General features: G+C 41.6%; 4 protein-coding genes and 1 long non-coding RNA gene across 8 annotated transcripts in view; 2 read left to right on the top strand and 3 right to left on the bottom strand.

Moving 5' to 3' along the window:
- Positions 1 to 7,160, bottom strand: part of LOC135333693 (endothelin-converting enzyme homolog) — a 12,406-nt gene extending 5,246 nt beyond the window's left edge. The window contains exons 1-7 of one of the 2 annotated variants that reach the window (XM_064528714.1): positions 6,999 to 7,160; positions 5,305 to 5,414; positions 4,807 to 5,049; positions 4,296 to 4,490; positions 2,901 to 3,046; positions 2,545 to 2,733; positions 2,013 to 2,233 (exon numbers count right to left, since the gene is read on the bottom strand). In XM_064528714.1, the coding sequence (XP_064384784.1) occupies positions 2,013 to 2,233; positions 2,545 to 2,733; positions 2,901 to 3,046; positions 4,296 to 4,490; positions 4,807 to 5,049; positions 5,305 to 5,414; positions 6,999 to 7,063 (1,169 nt within the window). In that variant the 5' untranslated portion in view covers positions 7,064 to 7,160. Of the gene's footprint in view, positions 1 to 2,012; positions 2,234 to 2,544; positions 2,734 to 2,900; positions 3,047 to 4,295; positions 4,491 to 4,806; positions 5,050 to 5,304; positions 5,447 to 6,998 lie in introns of both variants that reach the window. The other variant, XM_064528715.1, reaches the window with a different exon arrangement.
- On the top strand, positions 246 to 1,437 carry LOC135333784 (short-chain collagen C4-like). Its single transcript, XM_064528820.1, has 2 exons — positions 246 to 418; positions 717 to 1,437. The coding sequence occupies exons 1-2, from the start codon at positions 352 to 354 to the stop codon at positions 1,265 to 1,267; spliced, it is 618 nt and encodes a 205-aa protein (XP_064384890.1). The 5' UTR covers positions 246 to 351; the 3' UTR covers positions 1,268 to 1,437.
- LOC135333717 (uncharacterized) lies at positions 6,520 to 26,344 on the top strand. Of its 3 annotated transcripts, XM_064528742.1 has the most exons (4): positions 6,555 to 6,666; positions 23,599 to 24,002; positions 24,558 to 24,894; positions 24,941 to 26,344. In XM_064528742.1, the coding sequence occupies exons 2-4, from the start codon at positions 23,754 to 23,756 to the stop codon at positions 25,939 to 25,941; spliced, it is 1,587 nt and encodes a 528-aa protein (XP_064384812.1). In that variant the 5' UTR covers positions 6,555 to 6,666; positions 23,599 to 23,753; the 3' UTR covers positions 25,942 to 26,344. The 3 variants fall into 3 exon arrangements, with proteins under 3 accessions (XP_064384813.1, XP_064384812.1, XP_064384814.1); XM_064528743.1 differs by lacking the exons at positions 23,599 to 24,002; positions 24,558 to 24,894; positions 24,941 to 26,344 and adding an exon at positions 12,247 to 17,415 and having other exon boundaries at positions 6,520 to 6,666; XM_064528744.1 differs by lacking the exons at positions 6,555 to 6,666; positions 23,599 to 24,002; positions 24,558 to 24,894; positions 24,941 to 26,344 and adding exons at positions 10,382 to 11,886; positions 12,247 to 17,415.
- LOC135333799 (uncharacterized) lies at positions 7,572 to 9,932 on the bottom strand. The gene is made up of 4 exons (XR_010394056.1): positions 9,708 to 9,932; positions 9,341 to 9,503; positions 9,019 to 9,139; positions 7,572 to 7,807 (listed from the first exon to the last, which is right to left on the bottom strand). It is a non-coding gene; the product is annotated as an uncharacterized LOC135333799 (long non-coding RNA).
- On the bottom strand, positions 18,884 to 21,580 carry LOC135333695 (E3 ubiquitin-protein ligase TRIM71-like). The gene is made up of 2 exons (XM_064528716.1): positions 21,522 to 21,580; positions 18,884 to 21,353 (listed from the first exon to the last, which is right to left on the bottom strand). The coding sequence occupies exon 2, from the start codon at positions 21,339 to 21,341 to the stop codon at positions 19,113 to 19,115; it is 2,229 nt and encodes a 742-aa protein (XP_064384786.1). The 5' UTR covers positions 21,342 to 21,353; positions 21,522 to 21,580; the 3' UTR covers positions 18,884 to 19,112.

Genomic DNA, 26,344 nt, shown 5'->3' with positions numbered 1-26,344 from the left:
TTGTTGCTGATTGATTGTCGTATGCCTTTATGTCTAGCCCATTAACCTTACCCCATCTAACCCCCATATAACCTTACCCCAAGGGTTAAATGTGGTTAACAGGTGACGTACAGATACCAACCAACACGGGCATGCGCAAGAAACATGTGGTCAAGCACCATCTAACCCTCAAATAACCCATTAACCTTACCACATCTAACCCCCCACATATTTATCAGACATAACCCATTAACCTTACCCCATCTAACCCATTAACCCCTTTAAACCAGTTGTAAACCAAGTGTAGTATAAAATGAGCCAACATTTCAAGCAGCCATTCACCATCCAGGACAACCCGCCAAGAGATTAAAGATGAAAGCATCAACAGCTACAGCGATATCAATCTGCATACTCTTGCAGTACCTCACTGTGGTACAAGGTATAAGAATATAATTATATTAGACGCAACAGTCTACTATTAAATTTTATGCTATACTAACACCGCATAGCGTGTAATTTTCGTGGAGTAAACAATTCGTTATTTCTTGGGCAAGCTTACCTCAACGAAAATTTACTCACAAAAAGGCTAGGCGTGGTTTACCGGAACGCATGCAATGCAGTGCACGTACTGAATTTTTTACTCACGAAAAGCACTGCTGTTCGATTTTACCCCAGAAAATTACCCTGCTGTACTATCAAAATGGCAACTTATATTTACTTTTATAATGCTGCAATAGGAGCCTCAGGAGGGGTCACTTACGTCAGATGGGGTAGGAAATCTTGTCCATATGTGTCCGGGACAGTGCTGCTATATCATGGAATAACGGCTGGGAGTTTGTGGTCCAACACTGGAGGTGGAGCAAACTATCTGTGCATGCCTCATAACCCTCAATATGGAGCTTATCTAGCTGGAGTGCAGAATTTTAGCCCTCTTTATGGAACTGAGTATCAGACAAACGGTGGTGGGCCAATTGGCTCATTTGATCACAATGCACCTTGTGCCGTTTGTTACGCCTCTACCAGAGCATCACTGCTGATGATACCAGCTCGAATGGAGTGCCCAACATCTTGGACTCGTGAATACATTGGCTATCTGATGTCTACGGCTGCTAACCGCCACTATCGAACCATGTACGAGTGTGTTGACCGATCTCCTGAAAGAATTCCAGGAAGTGCGGGTGACTCAGCTGCTGCGGTGTTCTATCATGTGGAGGCTACCTGCAGTGGCCTACCTTGTGGACCGTATGACACTCAGAAAGAACTGACATGTACTGTGTGTACCAAGTAGACTCAACTAAATGTAGCTAGTGTGTAAGGAACTGAACGTACTAACTGCTGCCTGTTGTTTTTATTAGCTATAGCGTTTAAGTTTCTATATCTGATCATGTTCTATGTTTGATCATGAACATATTATTATTTTGCTGACTTACAGCACTGAGTATTAAATTGCTAATTACACCTACATGTAATTGAAGCACGCATGTTGTACCTCCTCTGGCAACACGAGTCATTTAATATCAATCAGGTAAAGATCATCATAATAATAATACTATAAGTGTACCCAAACATTTTCTAGTGCAAAGCCTGCTCATTCCCAGAACCAACATGTTAGAGACTTGGAATAACTAGCTAGTTGTACATTCAACAACAGAACACCTGTGCTGCTCATTCTCATCACTTTCACCTAGGCTCAGTACCAGAAAAATAATCAACTAGGTATGTGTATATCAGGGCTGCATGCACCACATAATCCATTGATTCCACCAAAACCAGAGATGGCAGGCACAGGGTGTCATACAGGATTTTGATGTAGAGGGGGGAAATAAGAAAAGTAACTAGAACATTTTGCTAAAAAAAAGATCAACTGTTATTTCAATACCCAGCTATAGTTATGTAAAATTGCCAGCTATGGACACTCAGTCATACAACTAGTACCTGAATGCAAAAAAAGGGGGGGGGGATATCCCCCCTGTATGACACCCTGAGGCAGACCATCCTTCCACCCACCCACCACCCCTGAGTATACTGCTCACCTTTGCTCAGTGGAGTTGTACAGTTTAGTGAGGTTGGAGAAGTAGTATGGAGTGCGCATGATAACAGTCTCATCCATGCTAACGTTGACCTTTACATTATCCATCATCTCAGCCACAAAGTCTTCCCAGCGGAAGTACGGCCATAGTTTGGAGAGTTCATTCACCTTAAGCAGGTTGTACGTCTTGTCTATGTCTCGCAGGTCAACATTGCTGTAGAAGAGCTGGACAGGGGGAGCATGTGGCTCTGTCATTAAGGCAATGGAGGAACAAATGACAATATTTATTTCCTTTTGAAAGATAGTGCAGCAAATGAGTGACTTGCATGCAAATACCGAAGCAGCATCTAGCCTAACAGAGGCTTAACTAATCATGAGATTTACATGTACATGTACATTTAGGCCTTCAAATAAGCCTCAAGCTCAACCCCTTTTGTCAAATTTGAGCCACTCTTTCCCCCGGAATCCAAAAAGTAAATACGTACAGTGTTAAACTCAATTCTAAAGCAAAGCTGTGAGGTACTAATAGTACTAACCGTGGCCAGACTGGTCTCGAACTCAATGATACCGTCGGCAGCCTCCTCAAACAAAGTGGTGTTGCCTGAGGGCTGAATGAGAGACAGGGTGGACACAATGAATGTCTTGAGGGCAGCCAGGTTGAGGGAGCCGGTCCGATTGTCCGTGTACGCGCTCGGACTGGACAGGGTCAGCCCAGACTGCTGAAACTGTACGAAAGAATTACCTCATCATTATAAAATAGGCAAAACACCAGCACAGTATCCTAGTGCTCTGGACTTCTCAGAGGACCAAGTGGCCCGCACTACTGTAGTATGTATCACAGGACACGCAATCCAAAATAATAATGAGCACATTTTAGACTACATGTTCCTACCTCAAGGATATGGTTTGAAGAGTTCTTGTCGTCAATGCCAACATCCATTGTGAAGAAGGCGGGGCTACTGTATACCTTCTCAGCCAGGAAGGGGGCATTGTTGATGTCCCAAAACGAGTCATTGCCCAGCAATAGGCTCCACCCACCTGGTGGTGAGAGACATATCATCTATACTGTAGTTGTTACTATTAGGAAGTATTAAAATATTCTGGTAAATTAATCAATACATCCCAGCACACGTCGTATTTTGTGTCATTTCCTCAACAGTCCAGAAAGTTGAACAAACATACAATATTAAAGCTAATAGCTATCTCTCCCTCTCTATTTGTACTGTTTATTAATAATAGTTATACAAGTGCATGTGTCTATGACTGACAGGAACACTGAAAGCACGTTCCATCTGGAGTGTGTGGAACAAGCTGTGGTGCACAAGCTGCCGAAACTGTTCACAACATCTCTATAAGAATGAAATGCTTGAGTTGATGTTTGGTAGCTAGTGTACGTGCTATTGCAAAAAAAAATATCCAGCATGACAAAATATGATGTAGTGAAAGCCACTGATTATTTATTTATAATTATGTCTAGACATCATGTCTGAAATCAGTTGAAGTAATGTTAGTTTCGTTTGATCTACATCATCACAGAAGCAGGGCTAGCTGTCAATATTTCCATAACAAGATAAGGGTTAGCAGAGAGGCAGAGGAGGTTGGCCACGTGTCACTGAAGTTTTACGGAGGAATAATTACGTACATTCACGAAGAAAGAAGGAACTTGCTCTCCTACACTGTAGCTAGGCTAAAGGACTACGAACAATCATGCTATGAATAGCACTCTAGAGTAGTTATAAATAATGCCTAGCTACATGTATATCCTGTGCATTAAGTGAATAGCGTAGTTATTCAAAGTAAACAGCCAGAAACTGACGATGTACATACTGTAGGTGTTTGTTGCGCTTTCTTTGGCTCGTAGCACCTATATTAGATTTCTAGGAGATTTCTAATGTTAGTCCTTACATGTATCTGCTAATATTGATAGACTAGCAGAAGATGCCTTTTCAGAAAAGATAAACACGAAGGAGTAAAATAGTGCTGATGGTGTATCTGAAGTGTTGACTCGTAATTATTCTGATGATATTCATGGCTGTCATAATTATGATTTTTGGAATTTTAGTGCTATGAAAGTGAAATTATTTGTGTCCAACCGCCTCTGCAGAGAGGGTGGGAGAACTGTTAGTAAATTCAGAGGTTCTAATCGCCACAATTTACTAAGTATCTTCAGAGGTTCTAATTGCCTGTACTGAACCACAAGTGAACCAAATCAAACCAAATCAAACCAAATCTGCTAAGACCCATTACTAGTGGATACAGACCCCAGAATGCACTGTTATGCATTAACCTGTGCGGTTGATGAGGTCCTGTAGGGGACCTACTCCAAGCATCTCAATACCGGTGAGATTCAAACAAGACTGGTAGAAGTATATCACTTTCTTTACTGCCTCCACTCCATCATCCTGTCCACGGTCCAGTATCTTCTTGAGGGCAACGATGTTGCGATCACCCAGTTGGTCAAACGTCGAATAGCGAGGGTAGCCTGGAACGAGGAAGAGAGTTAATTAGTCAATTCACACTGAACATGTAAATCTTCTACTATCCCATACTTGATATGACAATCTGTACTGAAATCTCTAATCTTTGATTCATGAAATAGCGCTCTGCAATGTGTCTAGCCTATTAGGTAGTGCCATACATGTAGCTAGTACAGCTAGCTCCAAAAAACACTAATTTACTCACGGGCACTTGATCTGTTATTATTATAGTAAATCCTACTCTACTCTACTAGAAATACAGGTACTTGATGAACACACTGAGCCCACGCACACGTTTGCATACATGATTGTACTGCTTACCTGGTGGCACAATGTTGTCATCGTCCCACCCCCCACAGGTGAAGTTGTAGAAGTCCTGACACGGGTTCACACTCTCGTTCATGCTGGAGAGGATGGACGCTGCCAGTTTCACGCAGCTAGGGGTCACGCACACATCATCGACTGTTGGATTGCCCCCGGAGCCTTGCTGGGAGGTCGCCACAGTGACGCCAAAGGCAACAGACACAAATAACAAAGCAATTCCTAACAGCAATATACCAACTCCTGAGTGTGTGTGTGTGTGTAAGATACAGACCTGGATTTGTATTATGCCAATTTGAAGCTAAACACATCATCCATTACGTGTATTTTGAAACAATAAGTTTCCCCCGTTTTAGGGGGCATGCCATCTTTTAGGGGACCAAAAGCCCATCTATAATACTGCCCTAGGCCCCTCCCCCCCCTCTAAATGCACGCTGGAGAGACTAGCATCCGGAAACATTTGCACACAATCCTACGTCAAGACCTTTGCCGGCTCACCAAGTAAAACAGTGCTGAGTGAGTACTTGCTGCAGATGGATGTGGGCTGCTTGGAATAGCGGTCTTGGCTGGAAACAATTGGATGGGTCTCCTCGTCCATGTTCAACTGACTGTAGACGACAAATTAAATCACATTTAGCGACTGTAAAATGAATGATGCAAGAACACACAATCACGTTATGCTTAATAAGGTCATGAACAATGGCATCGAGTAATGTGTTACCAAGAGTCCATAATAAAAGAGAGAACATGTGCATACTGTGCATCAAATATATTCTGAAAGTAACGCGACCACCTGTCTGAAACATGTGATCAATATGACAATTTGGCAATAACTTCATTGCTGCCTCAATAAGTGGCGGCTCCAGAGGCGTTCGGATTGGTCAGTTACCAAGCCGGTAGTCACGTTACATCTGATACACTTCGTTCGATACTCTCTCTCTTTTATTATGGACTCTTGCTGTTACTTATGTACATGTGTCATGAAATGTTTGAGTATATACCATCTATAGAAGTGATATTCACAATACAGTATGCTACGTGTGACACGACACAAGGTCACCTGTTCTGCACATGACTGGAATCAAAGGTGCGGTAAGAGTTGGAAGTACTAGAAGACAATTCCGCTCTGAGCCCACACACAGACACACACACACAGACACGCAAATAGGAAAATAAAATAGTGAATCTGATATGCTTGCACTTTATTTTGAATAAAGCAATATTTACATGCACTTCTGAGATCTATCCAATCATCTACATGTACTTGACTCACCCGAAGCTTTGATAGCCTGAGTTAGAAACTACCCTATCCATTGCTCACTAACTAAATCACACACAAACTCTTTGATTCCACGTCTTCACAGCATGCAAGGACACTAACTATACTAAGCTTGGACAATTCATGCAAGTATACACTAATGGACTGATGTTGGCACACATGTTCTGCATTGTCACTTACAAAGATGGTAGTCACATGCACCCGCTACATACAGTGCTAGCAACATGTACAGCATAAACTGTATAGCCAGCAAACAGAATATCATTCATAGTTCAAGGGTGGGACTATGATTTACAGTAATTATACATGTACATTGTAGTGTTTGCCAGGTGTGTGACAACATAACCGGAACTCCTCAACCATGGGAAGCCAAGATATATTGACTAGTGGCTCAAGTTCAACAGCAAACATGGTCTCGCAAGCCAGGTGTTTCATCGGGTCTGGCTTCCGCGCGACTATAACATGATTATGAATCAGCTTCACAATACATGTACGTACGTACCAAGCCCTTGTAGAGTACGTACCTCTATCGCTAAGAATATCTGTAGTTCAGAACTACCAACACAACTCTACTGGCTAAGGTATATCTACATACTGTCTGTACTGTTGTGACTATGCATCCGTTGTGACTATGCATGGACTGTCAAGTATTAGGTCAACCCAACATGTACGTACGTATACGTATATTTGAAGAAAGACGGTACGTACACTTAATACGTACACTTAAAAACTTATGCATTGCGACACGTAATGTACTTGCACAATGCGTATTGTACGGAACAGAGTAAACACCTTGTCGTCAGTTGATTTAGCCATCAATCTCGAGTAACCATGGAGACTTTATGTACCAAATGAACACTAAACGTGCTAGCTGTGTACATTTACAAGGTTGAATGCATTGCATTTTGCTTACGGTTCTTCGTCTTCAGGGTAATCAGGGTAGGAAGGATAGCTTTCCACGGCAGCTTTGATATCCATTAATACTGCGGTCGCGTCGGTCTGCTGGCCATAAAGATAACAAATCTATGGTCTGGCCTCGTGACTTGTGTGAATCCACTCAAGTAAACCAGTCTTATCTCTCAACACTAAAATTGAGGATTTTATAGTAACGATCCCAGAGGCTGTGTTAGGTAAAGATCATTAACAAAACTCCACATTCATTGGGGGTCACAATTCATTTCCTAAATTGATTGAGGCAAGTATGTAGTTAGTCTCGCGAGCAGCCGTCAGAAGGGGAAGTTTTCCCTATCTGATCAGTTTTCTTCCTTTGTGATAACATTAACCGAATAGCCGCGGTTGACGCTTTGAAGCGTCAATACGTGAATAGCTGGTAGCCGCGGTTGACGCTTTGAAGCGTCAACCGCACATTACTCTACTCTTAATTAATTTGTGGTGAGCTACAACCTTCCAGAGCTCCACAGCTTTGCAAGGCTTCTCTCAAAGGTCAACAGAAGCCGTACTGAGTCCGATCGCCATAGGTTAGCAATCAAAAATTTACTGAAATTTTCATGTGAAATTTGTATTTCAATATCAATCTCAAAAGTGAACATACATTATAATACATACAATTACAATTAATTCTATGGTACAACAATGACAAAGAGGCCTCTGTACATAGGGGATGAGGTACTCCTAGGTATCCTGGATAGTAGTCACAGTGAGTAGAACTTCTCAGACCCATAAGATGGTGGTGGTTCCATGGCAGATAGCAGTTTTACAGACCTGCATGAGGAAGAAAGAGTATTACCAACCAAGCAGATCACCTCTAAAATCAATGGTTCTTACACACAAGTAGCACAGAACCTGACAAACACCAGCCAACAAGCCAGCCATAAAGAATTGAATTTTAAATGTAACCTTTGTTTAGGGTGGTGCCTATAAGATCAAAAGATTATCTTGCAATCAATACACACACTAAATTGAATAATAACATTCAGCCACATAATTATAATTGAATTGCTATAACAGACAGCACACTAAAAATTGGGTAGATACATGTAACACAGTACTAACTCACAAGCCAACAAACCTAAAGAAGTATACTGAGAACAGCCATACACAAAGTACAGTACATCTCATACAAGGGTGACAAAAAATAATTATGAATCATGCAACCTTAGACATAATTATGTATAGGCTCCCACAAGCAAACTTACATGCAATGGCACTCATAGGCACATATAAAGCAATTGTGATCCTACAACAAACTGGGAGTTCATAAAAAGATTCAACTTTGGGCACAGAAGAATTACAATGCATATCACAGGCAAACACACAAGCCAACAAGCCAACTAATGACAAATTGTGACCTAATCCTAGCTGGGGAGCATAACACAACCAACAAGCCTATTATGTTGGGAATAAAATGTCCTTACACAAGTAAACAGTACACTCATAAGCCCAACAAGCCTTTGCTTTCCCCTGAAAAGGTCAGAACATTATTATGCAATCAACCACCATACATGTACACAGTGAGCCTAATGAGTAGTGAGCCTAATTGAGTAGTAGCCTAATTGAATTGTAACCTTGGAAGCAAGCAGAAACTTCACACAAGCCTAGGCATAAGAATTAACTTTTGGCAGCACTGGTAATATGTAAATTGTTAGCACATATAAAGTATCATGCCACAGGCACACACAGGGGGCACACACGGCACGGGCGGGCACGCACACACACACACACACACACACACACGCACGCACACACGTGGGCATCAAGTGAATACACATGCAGCTATTAACAGAATACATTGTGGATGAGACCAACAGATAGCTAAGCATAACACCTTTACATTGCAACACTGCTGAACTGCTGAGCGTACATATATAGGCTTCTGTATTTTAAACTCGGGCTTCAACACACTGCTGGAGCAAGTATACTTTACAAGCTACGTAGGTAAGCGTATAGTATAATCATACGCACACAAAGCTTACCTCTAAAGTAATCTCTCGCTCTGTCCTTGGCTGGTTGACTCTTCGACTGTTCAGATAGAACTACAAGGTAGCTTGAAGAGAACTGTTACTGCTACTAAGGGGTTCATCTTTCTTTGCCACACTGAAACAAATAAATTAAATATCAAACACTGTACACTACACTCTAAAAACAGGCTCTAAACTAACTCAGCTTCTACACAAGTATACTTTACACACTCATAAGCTATCTAGGCAAGTGCATAAGCATATTAAATCAGCTCAGAGGCTTCTGAAGGCTTATACTAGCTACATAATGCTTGCTATATACGCACACAAAGCTTACCTCTGAAGTGATCCCTTGCTCTGGCCCTTGGCTGGTTGACTGTTTCGTTGGAAACCAGGAGATCCTGACACAGTAACTACTGTAGACTACTTTGCTAAGAAGTTGAATAAAGAAAACTGTCACTGTTTCCAAGTTATGCATCTTTCTTTGCTAGAGGCGAATGCTGAAAAAGATAAAATAATTTGAATATCAAACGTTGTAGACTACAGTCTAAAAACAGGCTCTAAACTCAGGAAGCTACTCTTCCAGTATATTTCACACACTCAGAGGCTATCTAGGTAGGTGGACAAGCATATTAGATCAGCTCAAAAGGCTTCTAAAGGCTGAACTAGGAAAATGATGATCGCTATACACACACAGAGCTTACTTGTGAAATGATCCTTCGCTGGGGCCTTGGCTGGTATACTCCTCCGTTCAAAACTTAGAGATCCTGGCAGAGTAGCTATTCTAGACTAGTTTGCAACAAAGTTGCCTGCAGAAAACTGCTACTGCTTCTTAGCTACGCATCTTTCTTTGCTAGGGGCTGATAATGAAAGTAATTTAAAATTAATTAGATTTTGGTTCCGCGGTGGGCGGTACTACGTATGAAATCATAACCGCGGCTAATCGGTTAATGCATGTCATGTCAGTTTGCTTTGTGTCAACCCTTATCTATTTGCACTTACCAGCTGTAGGAACATTGGATCCATGTGATCGAATGTTTGTCCTTCCTGTCAAAGGAGCTGAACCAGAAGACAGTATCTATTTAGACTAGTACATAATTATTTACATCTGCATTGCTAAAGAGGAGAACGTCAATGTTTCACCCAGATTACCTAGAGTACGTTTAGCTACTTGTGTTGTGTGTGGCGAAGCTCCATGATCGGTGTCATTTTCTCAAGTTTTCTCTTGCTGATTCGGCAATGAGCACTCGTATACTTAGACAATGCTTAGTCATATTTTTAACTCTTAGACTTTCTACAGCAGCATAGGGAAGGCCATCAGCCTCCATGCTTCCACACTTTCCCCATGCTTCCCTGTTCCTCCAAGCTCTCCCCCCCCCCCCCCCCCCCCAATCTTCCCCATTCTCCCACCATAATTATACTCTCTCTCCCTTGATGCTTCCCCATGCACTTCCTACCCACTCTAAGACTTGCAGCATGGAAGCTGACTACAAAAGCGGCATGAAGCCATCAGTAAAGCAATCTCTTGACCACTGTGCAATAATCTATGACTAAATGAAGCTGACCATGCATGTAAGTGACCATACACAGGCTCCATCGTTTCGTGGTTTATCCCGTGCACTATACACAGGTAAATTACAAAGAGTTTTTTAATCTACCTACTCCGAAACAGTGACTATACCCTCCTTATACATGTACACACACAATGCTTGATTGTGTCATTATCGTGACAAAACAGTCTAACTGTGCGCGAGGACATTATTAAATATCCAACACTGAATGTAGGTACGTATATGTTAATTTAAAACCTATTAGTGGTGCTGGTTTTTTTTCAAAAACAATTTGGCAACTAATAACAAAATCATAATTAAATCGGGATGCATAACTTGACTATAATTATAAGAAGCAAAAGTACAACATGTATTACGATATGTATCTCACAATGTGGTGCCTCATTAATTGCACAATTAGTTTCTAACAGAGCGCTTCCAACAGCTGGACCCATCATCATATCAAATGTCAGAGAAAAATGCAGCACAGATGGCCATGCTAATTAATGACAGTGATTAATCTGAAGCGGCATGAGGCCATCAGTAAAGCAATCTCTTGACCACTGTACAATATCTATGACTAAATGAAGTTGACCATGCATGTAAGTGATCGTACACAGGCTCCAGATCCGTGGTTTCGTGGTATATATACACATAGCTTCGGTCCCAGATTTGTTTAATAGAACCGCCTAGCTAGAAACAACTCGGCTGGGAACGAGGCTAATACACACAAAGAGTTTTACTACTATTGAATCTACCCACTTCGAAACAGTGAATATCAGGCCCTCCTTACACGTACACAGACAATGCTTGATTGTGACATTAATTTTATCGTGACAAAACAGTCCTGCGCGAGGACATTATTAAATATCCACAACACTTGAATGCAGGTATATGTAAAAAAAGCCTATTGGTTTTTTTCAACAAAATTTGGCAACTACCGGGTATAACATAATCATTAAATCAGGAGGCATAACTTGACTATAATAATAAGGCAAATATAACATGTATTAATGATATATCTAGTAATCGTATCTCCAATGTGGTGCCTCATTGCACACAATATTAGCTTCTAACAGAATGATTCCGACAGCTGGGCCCATGCATTATCATCTCAAATGTCAGAGTTAGCACAGATGGCCATGCTAATTGATTAAACTGGTACCTTAAGTGCATCGGATGCCTATCCCTTAAGTGCATTGGATGCCACATCCAATGCATGGATGTACTTAAGGGAGTAAAGCACCAGTGCCAAAATCACTATAAGACACATTGTTAGAGCATAATTGACTAATAGAAAATTAAGGTAGTGAAACAGAACATCCATGAAACAGTGAGTTGAATATTCTTATAAAGTGACTAATACATAATTAGGGCATGCATGCATTGTACAGCTATTTACCGTGTAGCTAGCGCAAAATTTCAGAGGTACTTAACAAACATTCATGGAACTGCCTCTCAAAAACATTTCGTTGAATAAATTGTGTGCTTCTTGGTATGTCAATGCACGTGGTGTTAGCTGTTAGCTATGTTCCGTTTGAACAATTTTCATGGAGGATGCTAACCCTCGAAAACAGTGAAAATAAAGTGCCTCGAATTTTTGCGCCACACGGTATATGCATTAGCCATTCTGGGAGGCGCATCGTTATTTTTTACATGCTAACAATCATCATCATACATGCATACAACACAGATATGCTGTCTGGAAATATTATTAGCTGGTTAGTGCTACTAATGACCCTAGCTACTGTTTCCAGCAGCGAGCACTATCACATTGTGCCGGTGGATTCAATCGACTTGTGTCATGACTATCGAAATGGAACTTGTTTCACTCTTGAGCAGCTTGTTAAAACTGACGTGTTATCTGGAGAAAACCTCACCTTGAGCTTTTTACCTGGAGATCATGTGTTAACTGAGCCATTTTTGATTCGGAACTTCTCACACGTGCATATCACTGGCCAAAATACAAGTACACCTGTAGTCAGACTTTATGAAAATTGTGTGATACGTTTTGTTAATATCACCGAATTGAGTTTTGAGTACTTGGGTTTTGTCGGAGCGAATGTTGCACCACCAAACGTTAATCAAAGTTTGATCATCATTGACAGTGTCCATAATGTGTACATCAAGGACTGCTATTTTACGGACTTCAAGTTACTCGATCAAGCGGAAATTTACCTAATTAAAATGGCGAATACTCAAACTGCAACAATTGAGAGCACTTGCTTTAGGAAGATTACTGGTCCGACACTGCACATTGAGACTAATTATGTGAACATAACACATGGTGTATTCACTAGAAATGATGGCTGTAAAGTTTACATTCAATCAAACAACACTCTGATCAACAACACAGAGTTCAACAACAACAATGCTATGAACGGAGGAGCAGTGGAAGTGATCTCAGGTACTGTAGTGATCACTCGGTGTAACTTCACAAACAACAAGTTTGGTGGAGCGATTCATATTGGCTCAGGCAGTAACGTATCCATCTCCAAGTGTAAGCTGATAAACAACGAAGCTAAAGGGTGAAATGGAGGAGCTATTTATCTTGACAAAGGCAGTAATATTTCCATCTCCAACTGTAAGCTCATAAACAACAAAGCTAAAGATGGTGGAGCGATTTATGTTGACAAAGGCAGTATGTCTATCACCGACTCTGAGCTGACAAGCAACAAAGCTAAGGGCCGGGAGGGGTGGAGCAATTTGTGTTAGGTCAAGCAGTGTGTCCATCTTAAACTGTGAGCTGTCAAACAACATAGGTAACTACGGTGGAGCTATTAGTTTTATCATAGGCATTAGGATGTCAATCTTCAACAGCACGTTGACAAACAACAAAGCTCAATTTTGTGGGGCAATTAACGTTAATTCAGGCAGTGTGTCTATTATCTCTAACAGCACGATAACAAACTGCAGAGCTAAACATACTGGTGGAGCAATTTGTATTCACTCATGTAATGTATCCATCTTTGACAGTACGCTAACAAACAACAGAGTTGTCAAGAGTGGTGGATCAATTGACGTTTTTGAATCATCCACCTTGATCCTCAATAACACTAACATTACTAGATCTAAAAGCGTGGTCATTTTGAACATTAAGCAGTCAAATGTGAGATTCACAGGAAAAAACATTATCAGCAATAACAATGGCCCTGTCTATGCTTTTGACAGTCGAGTTGAGTTTAATGGACCTACAAGATTTAGTAACAATCATGGCGGTTTGTTTGGTGGAGCTATCAAAGCTGTCCAGAGTGAAATGGTTATTAACACAGAAGGGGTAATCATCACCAACAACACGGCTGCCTCTGGAGGAGGGATATTTCTGCAAGAAAGTACACTTTTCGTAAATGAGCCAGTAAAGATTACTTACAACACAGCAAAGGATGGTGGAGGAATTTATGCTTATTCAAGCAGAATCGTATTTCAATCTGCGTTACTTTGTGATGGTAGATCTAGATCTATTAATAAACAAAGTGACATTTTTCAAAACAATGCTGAGAATGGTGGAGGTATTCATGCAGTAGCTACAACCATTAAACTAACTCAATCGTACGTCAACGTTGACTCAAACACAGCAACCGCTAAAGGAGGTGGAGTATACCTAGAGCAAAGTTCGAAACTGTACCTTTTTAAAAAACTCCAAACAAAGAAACTGTTTTGTGTAAAGTTAATGATTAACACAACTCAGCTCGGCATGGAGGGGGATTATTTGTAGCAGATGACACGCAGAGGAGTGCGTGTGGAGGGGCCACAGAAAATAATGCTGGATCTACTCGAACCATTGCTGCTGAATGCTTCATTCAAACGATTAAACTGTATACATACGGTTCAGGAGATTATTGCAAAAAGTATTTCAATACGTTCATGGCTAACAACACAGCTACTCATTCAGGAGCACAGATCTATGGAGGTCTGTTGGACAGGTGTACAGCAAGTCAGAGTGTTGAATATTTTTCAAATGGATTAGACTATATTAATAAAACAGTAAAATTCTCCACTGAACCACTATCGATCTCTTCTATTCCTGTACAATTAAAATTTTGTAACTATTCACGGAGTGACTCTACAAAAAAAGGACACACGTTTAAAATCAGTGTTATGGCTGTTGACCAAGTTGGAAATCCAATCAATGCCACAATTCACAGTTCTGTTATCACTGAGAGTGGAGTTGGTCGTCTTAAAGAAGGGCAGACAGAACTAAAAATTGGCAACCACTGCACAGAATTAGAGTACAATGTATTTTCACAAGACAGCTCTGCTCAATTGGAGCTCTATGCTGCTGATGGTCCATGTATAAATTTGGGAATTTCAAGACATATTATCAATATTTCCTTTTTAGACTGCACATGCCCTATTGGACTCACACCAATTCTGTCCCCAACTGTTTGTAGGTGTGACTGTGATCCAGTCTTGCAACAATATCAGATAACAAACTGTTCTGAGGAAAATGGTACCATAAAGCTTGAAAGTAATACGAACAAATGGATAGAATATATAAACATCACCAACGAAACAGGGTATGTTATTAGCAACTGTGCATTTGACTACTGCACAGAAAAACCAGTCAACGTCAGTCTAAGCAACCCTGACGAACAGTGTGCCCACAATCGAAGTGGTGTCTTGTGTGGAGAATGTGAACCAGGACTAAGCCTTGTATTGGCTACGTCACGATGTGAACAATGCTCTAATAGTTACCTTCTTCTGCTAATACCATTTGCACTGGCTGGCATATTGCTAGTTGCTTTAATTTTAATTCTCAACATTACTGTAGCAACCGGAAAGATTCATAGTCTTGTTTTTTACGCCAACATGCTAGCAGCTAATAGAGCGATTGCCGTACCTAGTTTAAATAACTTTTTAACCGTTTTTGTATCATGGGTGAATCTTGACTTGGGAATCGAGACATGCTTCTACGATGGAATGAAGTCTCAAGCAAAAGTACTCCTTCAGCTTGCGTTTCCCACTTACTTGTTTCTTTTAATGTTTTTTATTATCATTTTGAGCAAGTATTTCAACTCATTTGCAAAGTTCCTCTCCAACAGGAACCCAGTTGCTGCCTTAGGCACACTTATTCTCCTCTCGTATTCCAAACTGTTACGGTTTATCATTGCTGCACTGCAACACAGGGTCTTGGAATATCCAAATAGTTCAACTGATACAGTTTGGTTGTACGACGGCACTGTGCAATATTTCAGTCACGATCACATCCCTCGGTTTGTAGCAGCTGCCATAATCCTCACTGCTTGTGGATTGTTTACTGTACTTCTTTTTTTGGGCAATGGTTTCCACGTTGTTCCAAAGTAGCGAAATGGACCAAAAACACAAAGTACATTGGTTTCATGGATGCATACCATGCTCCATTCACTCCCAAGCATCGCTACTGGGTGGGATTGCTCCTCTTTGCTCTTATTGCTCATAATCTAGTAGCTGCTATGGCTGCAGACATGTTTCTCCCTGTTCTATATTCAGGGGTTGTATCAGTTGGACTTATTTGCTGGAAATTACTGAATAATCATTTGTATAAAAGTATGTTCTGTGATTCCCTTGAAACTATCTATCTACTCAATGTTGCAATTTTAACATTTGGTACCTTCTATGTTAAAGATACAAAAACAGACCAATCAGCACTAACGAACACTTCGATGGCTATATCATTCACCCTATTTGTGATAACATTCTGCTACCATTTTTATCATTTTGTACTCAAGAAAAGCAATACATGCCTGAAACTAGAGGACATCATAAAGAACCTAGGATTTGGTGTTACAAACAGGAGATTTCGACAAGCAAACAATGACTGGGAAAGGTATCGGCTATTAAGCAATGAAAGCAATGACAGTGAACTTCTTGAAGTAGTAGACGACTATGACCGAACAGACTCGATGGACCCACTTTACACTGATGGAGCAGTGGAAGAAACCGACCCTGATCGTTATAATACTCCTCCCATCATCAGACCAGCCACGAGGCCGGATCAGCTGAGACTATCCTACATGGATGAATTAGCCCCCCTCACCACAGAGGACTACAGACAAGCCCCTCCCCCTCCAAGAGTTAACCGTCGTCCCATTGTTACACACACAGAAATTGGCTCTAAGAACAATGAAATGTGATCTGCCTCTATAGCTAGCTGTAGTATATTATACCACTTTAATAAATTCTTGTAGGCAATGCATTCTTTAGAACTCTAGCCTAATAACTGCTGTTTGCAATTTTATTGTTAGCCTGAAAGATAGACATTTATATGACTGTGCTGTGATATGTCCTTTGTACCGAATAGTTTGTTATGATGATGCGTACTACTTTAATTGCTATATGCATGCATGAGACCAATTACAACACAACATTTATACGAAAATGAAGTGAAAATTGTAAAAACCACAAGCTAAAATGCACACACACACACACACACACCTTATGAATAATAGATCTATCGCAAGTATTATTATAGCACGGAAGGAAACTTTAGTTGCATCTTGCACATGCACATGCTGTATGGTACTCAAGTTAACTTTTAGTAGTAGATCAAATACATGTTGTTATGGTTTTGCAGTGAGCAGTTTAACAGTCCACACACTATACACAACAATTTAATGAATAAGATGCGCATGTGATTTTTAATGACTACGGAGGGAACACGATAGAGCATGCATAATACCAAAATACCAGCATAATTATAATGTACGTACCTTCCTGCATTTGTATAGGGTTCTATGGTATCTATGTGGTTGATAACTTTCCTACATGACATACAACACCAGTGAAGGTGTACCTCACTTTAGAATCACAAACAAAACCATATTACAGGGACAAATGTACCTCAGTACTTTGGTGGCGTAGGTTAAACCCCCACTGACACTTGTTGGCCACTTCCTCAGGCTCTCGCAGAAAGTGGAGGTCGTACAAACGCTTCCACATACACGTACTGTCAAAAGAGATCACAATAGCATTTACTAACAATCGCACTCTCTGCACTGTCATTACCGAGTTAATCAGGGTAGAGCTTGTTCGGGTGGGACTGTGTGGTGAGTGTGACCGTGTGATACTCAGAGTGATAACTGAATGATATCCTCCACAAGCACACACCCTCACCGGCTCTGCTCGTAGGAAGTTATTGAGTTTATTAGCGACGGCTTGCATCTTGATCTCCAACTTATTCTGCCCCTTCCACTTGATCTATGGAGTGGTCATAATAAGACGTGGGTCCCTCCTCCTCTGCATCTATTCTTCTGCCACTTGTATCTGCTTCTTAAAGAAGGAGCTCATGAACTGGACCGCTGCCTCCCACTGTCCTACTTCACTTGTCACCCAGAACTGACATCTGAAAGTGTTTCTGTGGTAATAGGGGGAGGGTGAGCCAGAGGTTAGTTAGAAAATAATCTTAAAAAAGATTTGCCGAACACAATGATATATGAGGTGCAAAACACCATGTGTAAAAAAACTGCATGTTTAGTTTAATAATGTACATGAAAATCCACTTCACACTGTATCGGTCTCACGCTTTACTAAATCGGTATCCCAATTTGCTAATTAAACTTTGTGTGCCGTCACGTCTGTGACATTTATGATGGCGGCTGCACAGTGCAGGGCACCGTTTGTAGCATTTAAAAGCATCTAGCAGGTAAAAGGTTAAGGCTACAGTAACACGCAGCAAGGACATTATTCTGGAAAATACATAGTAAATTGTGAGACCAATTTATTAAAGTGTGAGGCCGATTTAGTAAAGCGTGATACCAATTTAGTAAAGTGTGATACCGATTTAGTAAATCGGGAGACCGATACAGTGAGTGGATTTTCACATGCAGGTTTACACACGGTGTTTTGACACAAACGGCACCTCATAATTTATTATGATCACTAGAAAATAACAGTTATATTGATGTGCATGTTATGCTATGTGCAAATCGCCCTAGTCTAGCTTTAATAAAACACCTCCCAACATGTCCCAGATGATCGTGTTGTGTCCGGCCCATCCTATTTATCTCCTTACAAGGCCCTGACTCAGGTAGTGATAAATAATAGAACTGAATGCAGAAGCATACATGTAGTCATGCTGTTGTTTGTGCTTTACGAGCATCAATCTGTGATTACACACGCTCGTCCTATCCTGTTTGACCCCGCCAGGTCAACTTTGGTGAACGAATATCATACCAGAGTCTGTAGCCAAAGAGCTGTCAAGGCCTCCTGAAGATCAAAAAATGCCTATTGGATGGTATAGTTATGGGGTCAACAGTAAAGTTAAAAGGCAATCTATAGGAACCTTTTGGTATTTTACTGACAATTAATGTCTGTCACTATGCGTCTCTTAGCATCCACAGTCTTAAAGGTAATAACATAATAACATGATATTCTGACTGGAAGGTCAGAGTTTGAATGGAGAAAAAGCAAACATTTTGTGTACTGAACAGACAGTAGTTGACAAAAAGGTTCAAGATTGGATTTCACATTACTAAATCTATTTAGACCACAAATATACATACCTAATTAACCTAGCCGCTACATAATAAAGCTAGTTGTACAAACACACAATTAACTTTTAGGCTTGCACTATATATCTCATTAGAATATCTGCAGTCGACTGTTATGTTTATCAGACACAACAACAGAGTCATTGATATCAATAGAGAGTCCGAAAATTCCATTAAACTGTCCCTCTTCTGTTCCTCGCCCACCAAACGTGGTGATGTAGGCTCCCTGAGATGTGAACACACTCACATGATATGGTCCCTTCTCACTGACGTACACTGTGTCACTGCTGTCGATGGCTATGGCATAGGGAAAGCTCAGCTTTTGACCGTTGGCTTTTTGTGAGAAGGTTCTCAGGAATTGACCTTCAGCAGTGAAGACTTGCACTCGATGTTTACCGTTATCAGTCACATAGAGGTTGTTGGCGCTATCAAATGTTGCATAAATTGGGTAAGTAAATTGTCCATTCCGATTGCCATGTTTACCGAAACATCGTACAAACGTCAGTTCAGTGGAAAGCACTTGTATTCTATGGTTACTCTGATCAGGCACATACAGGTTGTTGTCTCTTTTGTTATAACATATACCACGTGGGAAACAAAACTGAAGGTTACCACTGCCTTGCCTACCAACAGCTGCCACAAACTCTCCGTCGGATGAGAATTTATTCAAACGATGATTGTCACGTTCCACTACATACATGTTGTCATCATTGTCCACAGCCACTCCATATGCATTTTTCAGCCGTCCAAACGTTCGTATCTTCTCACCTTCTGGTGTCAATATAGAGACAGTAACTCCATCATCTTCAACAATGATCAACTGTCCCTTACTATTGAAGACAGTGCCTCGTGGTTTATTCACACCTCGTACAACTTGGGAAGGCTTGCCGAAGCTCTGTGGTGATGAGACTACAGCTATTGGGAATGGACTGCCTTGTACTGCGTCCCCATTGACAGTGATGTGTAGTTCATGCTTTCCTCGTTTCACAGGGCGATAGTTGATCTTGTGTTTACCATGTTGTTGTACAATCATTTCACATTTAAATCTGTCTTGGCTCACGATATGCACGAGCTCAGCTTGGAGGTCGAGTTTGCCGTTGAACTTTCTGTTATTTCTAGTCATTGTTTGAAAGGATACAGCTTTAGTTTCTTTAGTAGTTGCACCTTTTAAACCATCTCCTGTCGTGTGGCTGTTCTCTAAGCTGACTGACTCACACTGTTCAATCTCTAGGAAATCTCGACAAGCTTGTTGGAGAGGTTCTTTTCCTATGGTGATCAGTTCCATGTCAGCCTTTGTCTCTGGTTGAATAGCGCTTGGGTCGAATTCGGAAGAAATTTGTTTGACTCTCTTGAGAACTGAAGATTTCATTTCGAGTACTTCACCGTCTGTGCCTGTTTTGAGACCCCCCTCAGCGTACTGCAGACAGCTGGCCAGTTTCACCTGAGTGATCTCCACTTTGTCCCTTTGTGCCGCCAGATCCTTCAGCTTCTGCTGAGTCAGCATCTCTAGCTCTCCCATAAGCTCTGTCCTTCGTTGGTCCAACAGTCGATGATGTTCGTCAATCTCCTTGTGGATGTTGGTTTCAATCGCAGCCTTCTGATCGTGGATTGCCTTGGCTCTCGCGTCAAGGTCCTTAAGAGCTCGTTGTACACTGTCCAGCTTCTCTTTGACTGGCTTGAGACTGGAAACAAGTTCTTCCTTGTGCTTGGTCAGCACATCAGGCACCAGGTCGTAGTTGTGGTCTTTGTGAAGACGAATGGTGCAGTCCGTGCAAATGAGAGTGGAGCAGGTATCGCAGTATATCTTGAGGGAATTATCTGAGTGTTTGGAGCAATGGGGGACGGCCTTCTTGGGGGGAACAATGCCAGTCACTTGAGCTTTGAGTTTATCGAGCGATATTAGTTCATGATTCCTTGACAGCTTAACTCTTTTGTGAGCAGTTTGACATATGTCACACAAAAAGTCGCCACAGTCGTTACAGTACCCAGTCGCTTTGCCATCGTCACAGCTGCCACAGCTCGTATCATTGTCGTCTTCGGCCTTGTTGAAAGCATCTTGTATTTCAAACAAGTGGTCGATGTGGAAGTCTGATTGCAGTCCAGCCACTCCCCTCTCTGACAGTGGGACAACGTGTCGACAGGTGGGACAAGTGAGGGAGCATCCATCCTTGGTCACTAGTTTCTCTAGACACGGGGATTTGCAAAACACGTGAAAACAAGGCAAGAGTTTCGGCTGCTTGAAAATGTCGAGACAAAGGGAGCATTCGAGTTGAGCATTGAGTTTCTTGAGGGCTTCTTTCGTAGTCACACTGTCTGCCATGGCTTTGGGAAACTATTAAAAGTTTGTTATTTGGTGACAATCCCGGTGTTTACTAATTGAAAGTTTTATAAACATGCACAAAAGCAATGCATACCTAGTACACACATGCATGCACACACAGGGTCAACATAGTATAGCTAGCAAGATAGATAGACATGTCATGCACATTGAGAAACTCACAATTCCTGTTTCAGTTTATAAAGAAGCACAAAAATGGGGTGGATATGTCATGCATGTGGGGTATAATGACAATAGAAACAATATTCATAGCAACTATTCCCCAGGCCCTACTATAGATCTACTCTACTCTACCACTCTGACTTTACCATATACAGTTGGCTTGATAGTAGGATACATATGTCTTTGAAGAGATCTAGATCTATGTATAGTAAAACCACAAACTAAAATTCAAGTCATTGACTATAGAACTTTATTTTACACGATAAGTTGGGAGAAGTGGGAGATGAAAGAGATCACCTCCAGTCAGGAAATGGTTGCCATGGTGTGTAGGTAGCATACTGATGATATCACCATGCATAATGTCGTAGGACCTCTCCATGAATAAGCATTCGTAGAAGAGGGGTATAATTATTGATTCAACGTGTCAAAACTATTATATACATGGTGCTGTATTTAATTTGGCAGTCACAGTTAAATTTCAGACTACATGTACACTCTTTCATCAAAATACCGACCAACATAAGAATCTACACATTATTTTTATCCAATAATTATCTGTAATCTTGAGCTTGTGCCGGCATGTATATTTCATAAAACACTTAATTGGTCTCACGCTATATATATCCATCAATATGCAATGGCATGCCGCAGTACACTATACATGGATGCAGTCATAATTATATGACCATTATATCCCGTTGCTACGTTGTTGCCAAGTGCAATATGCAGCATAATGCACTGCTGAAAGTAGTCATAATGACTAACCACAAAACGCCCCTCTGGCATTATAGACAGAAAAAATAATATCATGAGAAATAACAGATCAAAGTAAGTCCAGCCTTGCAGGAATGTTCAGCACTGCTGGACTGGAGCTTCTTCTTTGCAACTATGCAGGTTTCAAGGTTCATTTTGTGGAAGATTCTGTGTTCCTAGACCTATAGTCCTTGACCTCGTGATGCATGTCAATTCTGTTTCACCATAGCACTAGAACCGGCTCTTTTTGTTGGGGGCTTGAGCTGTTTTGCAGCAGTGTAGAGGCGAGCTTCTTTGGCTTGGTTGTGATGCCGAGGATAGACCACCGTGGAGGGCTGTTCGAGGAGAAGTTACACTGAGTAGTGGGGTGGGGCTGTTTCTTCGCAGCAGTAAGTGGGGTGGGGCTGTTTTGCAGTGCATGGTTTCAGCGTTGGAACTCCAACAATTTTGTGTCAAGCCATTCGTCGGTCATGCCAATCTTATACGCTGCAGATACTGGCGTCTAGAAGAGAGAAGAGATGGAGCTGTGTCTAGAGTTGTCTGTCATCTTTTTGTGCAGTTTATATTGTGTTTACTATGATAGTGTTATGTTGCTATGCCCTCGGGATATCAACTAGTTATAACACGGGCACGAGGGATGTATGGCATATATTGCACTGAAGCACGAGGGTGTATAACGTACACCCCTACATTTTCATACATCTAATTATATGCACGTAGCTCTATAGCCTGTATAGCTATTATATATATAGTACAGACTCACCAAGTTCCCCTGAGCCATGGATTTCATCCGCTGGACGGCATCAATGAGTTAAGGGTAGTGGGAGAGGAAAGAGCGGGATATCTTGCCAGGCATGCACTTCTGTACAGGCTATTGAAGGAGTTAGAACCGAGATATGTGAACTCTATAAGTAAAGACATTTTTGAGGAGAGAACAATCAGTGTATGGGATATCATTGTGCATGTGTCAACCATGACATTAAGTGGTTTTAAGGGTACTGGTGGTTCAAGGGTGGCTTATCTCAAGGTGGAGGGGGTAGGAATTCCGATGCCGAGGTAGCGAAACAGCATCACCCCCGTCTGTAGGTTGATGATCACGTATATACGCTGAAGTGTACTTGCACTGATGCATAGAGCAATTCCTGTAAATGGAGAGAACTATTGACATCAGCCTCAGTAGAAATACATATACATGCATTATAGATACTGACACTGGTTTATATAGCTAGTGATGGGATCGGAACATCTAATAAGAGTATATAATTATTTGTGTTCTAGAATTCTGTATAGAATAAACTAGATTTATCTCCCCTCCCTCTTGCAGGAGATTGTACTGCAGAGGAAAGGTCAAAGACAGCAAGGAAAGCTATTGCATTGCATGTACATGTAGACTCTAGACTATAATCTATACCATCAGGAGCTGTACAACGTGGGGGCGTAATTAATGGAGGCAGAGCTGGTGAACAAAACTGAAGCTGGATGGCTACCATTACAAGTGCTCCGACAAATGCTGATGGTGTCTTGTTCGGTAGAGTTCAGTGGAGCAGCTCTCCCGTTACTTTCCATAGGAACACGGGGAAGAATGTTGAGCTAACAGAAAACAACAGGGTAGCCACTAGAGTGAGAAATAGAGACTATGCTCTAGTGTTCACGAATGAGCCAATGGTTGTTGGACAGATGCTCAAGGTCACTATGACACAGAGGGGGGAGGATCGGTATGGTGGAATGGTGAGAGCTCATCTGGTGTGTGTTGATCTATTGCCTAGCTGTCACATAATCATTGTGGATCACGCTCTTTTTCTATGTTTCTATCAGCTTCATGTAGATTCATCTATATGACTCAACGACTTGTCTCTGAATTGTACGGAGGGAAATGGGTGTGGTTTCCTGTGTTGCGATTCGATCACGTGTAGCTACAGCATTTATGCATACCAGCAATACAATAACCCTACATTAGATCTACAAACATTATCTTGGGACGTACGAGTCAGATAGTCACCTGGCCAGTCCCTTTCTCAGAAGAAAGGGCGTGGTCTCCAGTAGATTGATATCATCTCACGCAGGCGACGTTATTCTGTGAGTGCGGCATACCACATATGGTGAAAATTCACCTGACGTCACGAGCGCGTCTGTTGATAGGGTGTAAGCGTGTAGTCAACAGAGAATAGTCTGGAATGGAATGTGCATGCATGGGAGTTGATACTGCTATTCATGCACTCCTGTTGATATCTATAATACATAATTACTACCTAAGGTAATGAATAATTATACTCACCGTTACAGGATATTGGTTTCACTGGAGAGAACCCAGAGGACTTGAAGCTGGCACAGTATGACGAGTTGAGATGGCAAAGGGAGTACAAATATATACTATATACTCGCGGCCCTGTTCTCCGTGTACAGAACAAAGAAATCTGTAGGCTTGGTTTCAGCACTCATAATTTGAGAGTGGGTGATTCTTTAGGAATCATAATAACGCTGGAGAAAGAGTTTCACTGTTTTGTGAATGGTGTATTGAGAATGTCTGTACCTGTGAAGGACTACCCCCTAGACCAACCAATGTGGGGTGTCATGGACGTGTATGGACCGTGTACGCAGATCAAGGCAGAGATTTGCACGGGTAAGCTATTACTAGTACACTGTCACATCTGTTTACTCCTCTACAGTGTCTAGGTACAACCCTGACTTAGAGAAGAGGCTGAAAAAGATGGGACTGGTTACGGTACCTCAAGCAGTGGGAACACAATCATATTTTGCGAGATTGCGACAAGGAATTGGATCGACTAACTCACAAGATGATACCACTAAAACTGTCTCAACCCCACTTGTGGAAAATGATCAACTTCAACAACAACTAACAAGAGCTAACGAACAGCTCACACAAATACGCTCAGACGTTCAACAACTTCGACGAGAGATGGCAGAAAAAAGCCCAGAAAACACTCAACTACTGCAACAGCTAACACACGCCAATGAACAGTGGGCAAGAGCTAACGAACAGTTGACACATTCCAATGACCAACGACAACGATCTGACACAGAGAACCAGCAGCAGATAGCGACCCTTAGAGGGCAATTGGACGTCCTCCAACAAATAGTGGCAACAGCCAATCGTTCTAGTAACCCTCAGGAGGTGGAGTTTTGGCAGGTGTCAGCAGAGGACGTGTCTATTAGAGAAAACGAGATTCTTGGCCGGGGGGCCTGGGGCTACGTTGCCAAGGGAACCTTCAGAGGAACAACAGTGGCCGTCAAACAAGTTTACCCTGAAATCTTGCGGCAAACGACATTAGATCGAATTCGTCGTGAGATTCGCACCATGGCTCAGATTCGTCATCCTAACCTTGTCCTCTTTGTTGCTGCCGTCCTAAATGAGCAAACAGGTCCCATAATTATCACAGAGCTCTTAGATATTTCTCTACGTTCTGCCTACGACGACAATCGTGTTGGTCCCAACAAACGAAGAATCTTTGGAGACATCTCCTCAGCTCTAGTTTACCTCCACCGACAGAGGGAACCCATCATCCACAGAGATGTGAGCTCTGCTAATGTCCTCCTTCTCTCTCTACATAACAACAAATGGCTTGCAAAACTCTCTGATTTTGGATCAGCTAACCTAGCTCGTTACGCCACTACCCCTGGAGAAGGTGCTATTCTGTACTGCTCCTGAGGCATTTCCTCAAGCTCCGTATTCTGCTCAACCACAACCACAACAAACGACAAAGATCGATGTGTACAGTTTTGGAGTGCTTGCTTGTGAAGTAGTGACTCGAACACTTCCTGAATCTGAAAAACTTCTTAGTCTACTATCGAGTATTGAAGGTGTATGGCGGGAGCTTCACCCACTAATCACCGCCTGTGTCTCTTACTCCCCTCAGGACAGACCCTCCATGGACACTGTGCTACAGCATGTCAAACAATTGGACTGGGAGCCATAGGAAATTAATGTCATTGTCAGTGCACATGTATAATTTCCCCCTTCCATTGTGTATGATGTATATAACCATGAATGTACAAATTAGAACTCAGGATTAATACCAGTACTCAGTTGTATCACCAGAAAGCAAAAGTTT

This window comes from Halichondria panicea, chromosome 3, assembly GCF_963675165.1.
Source record: "Halichondria panicea chromosome 3, odHalPani1.1, whole genome shotgun sequence".
Lineage (NCBI taxonomy): Eukaryota > Metazoa > Porifera > Demospongiae > Suberitida > Halichondriidae > Halichondria > Halichondria panicea.
The sequence above is the reverse complement of the archived record's forward strand: the minus strand, read 5'-3'. Positions and strand labels throughout refer to the sequence as shown.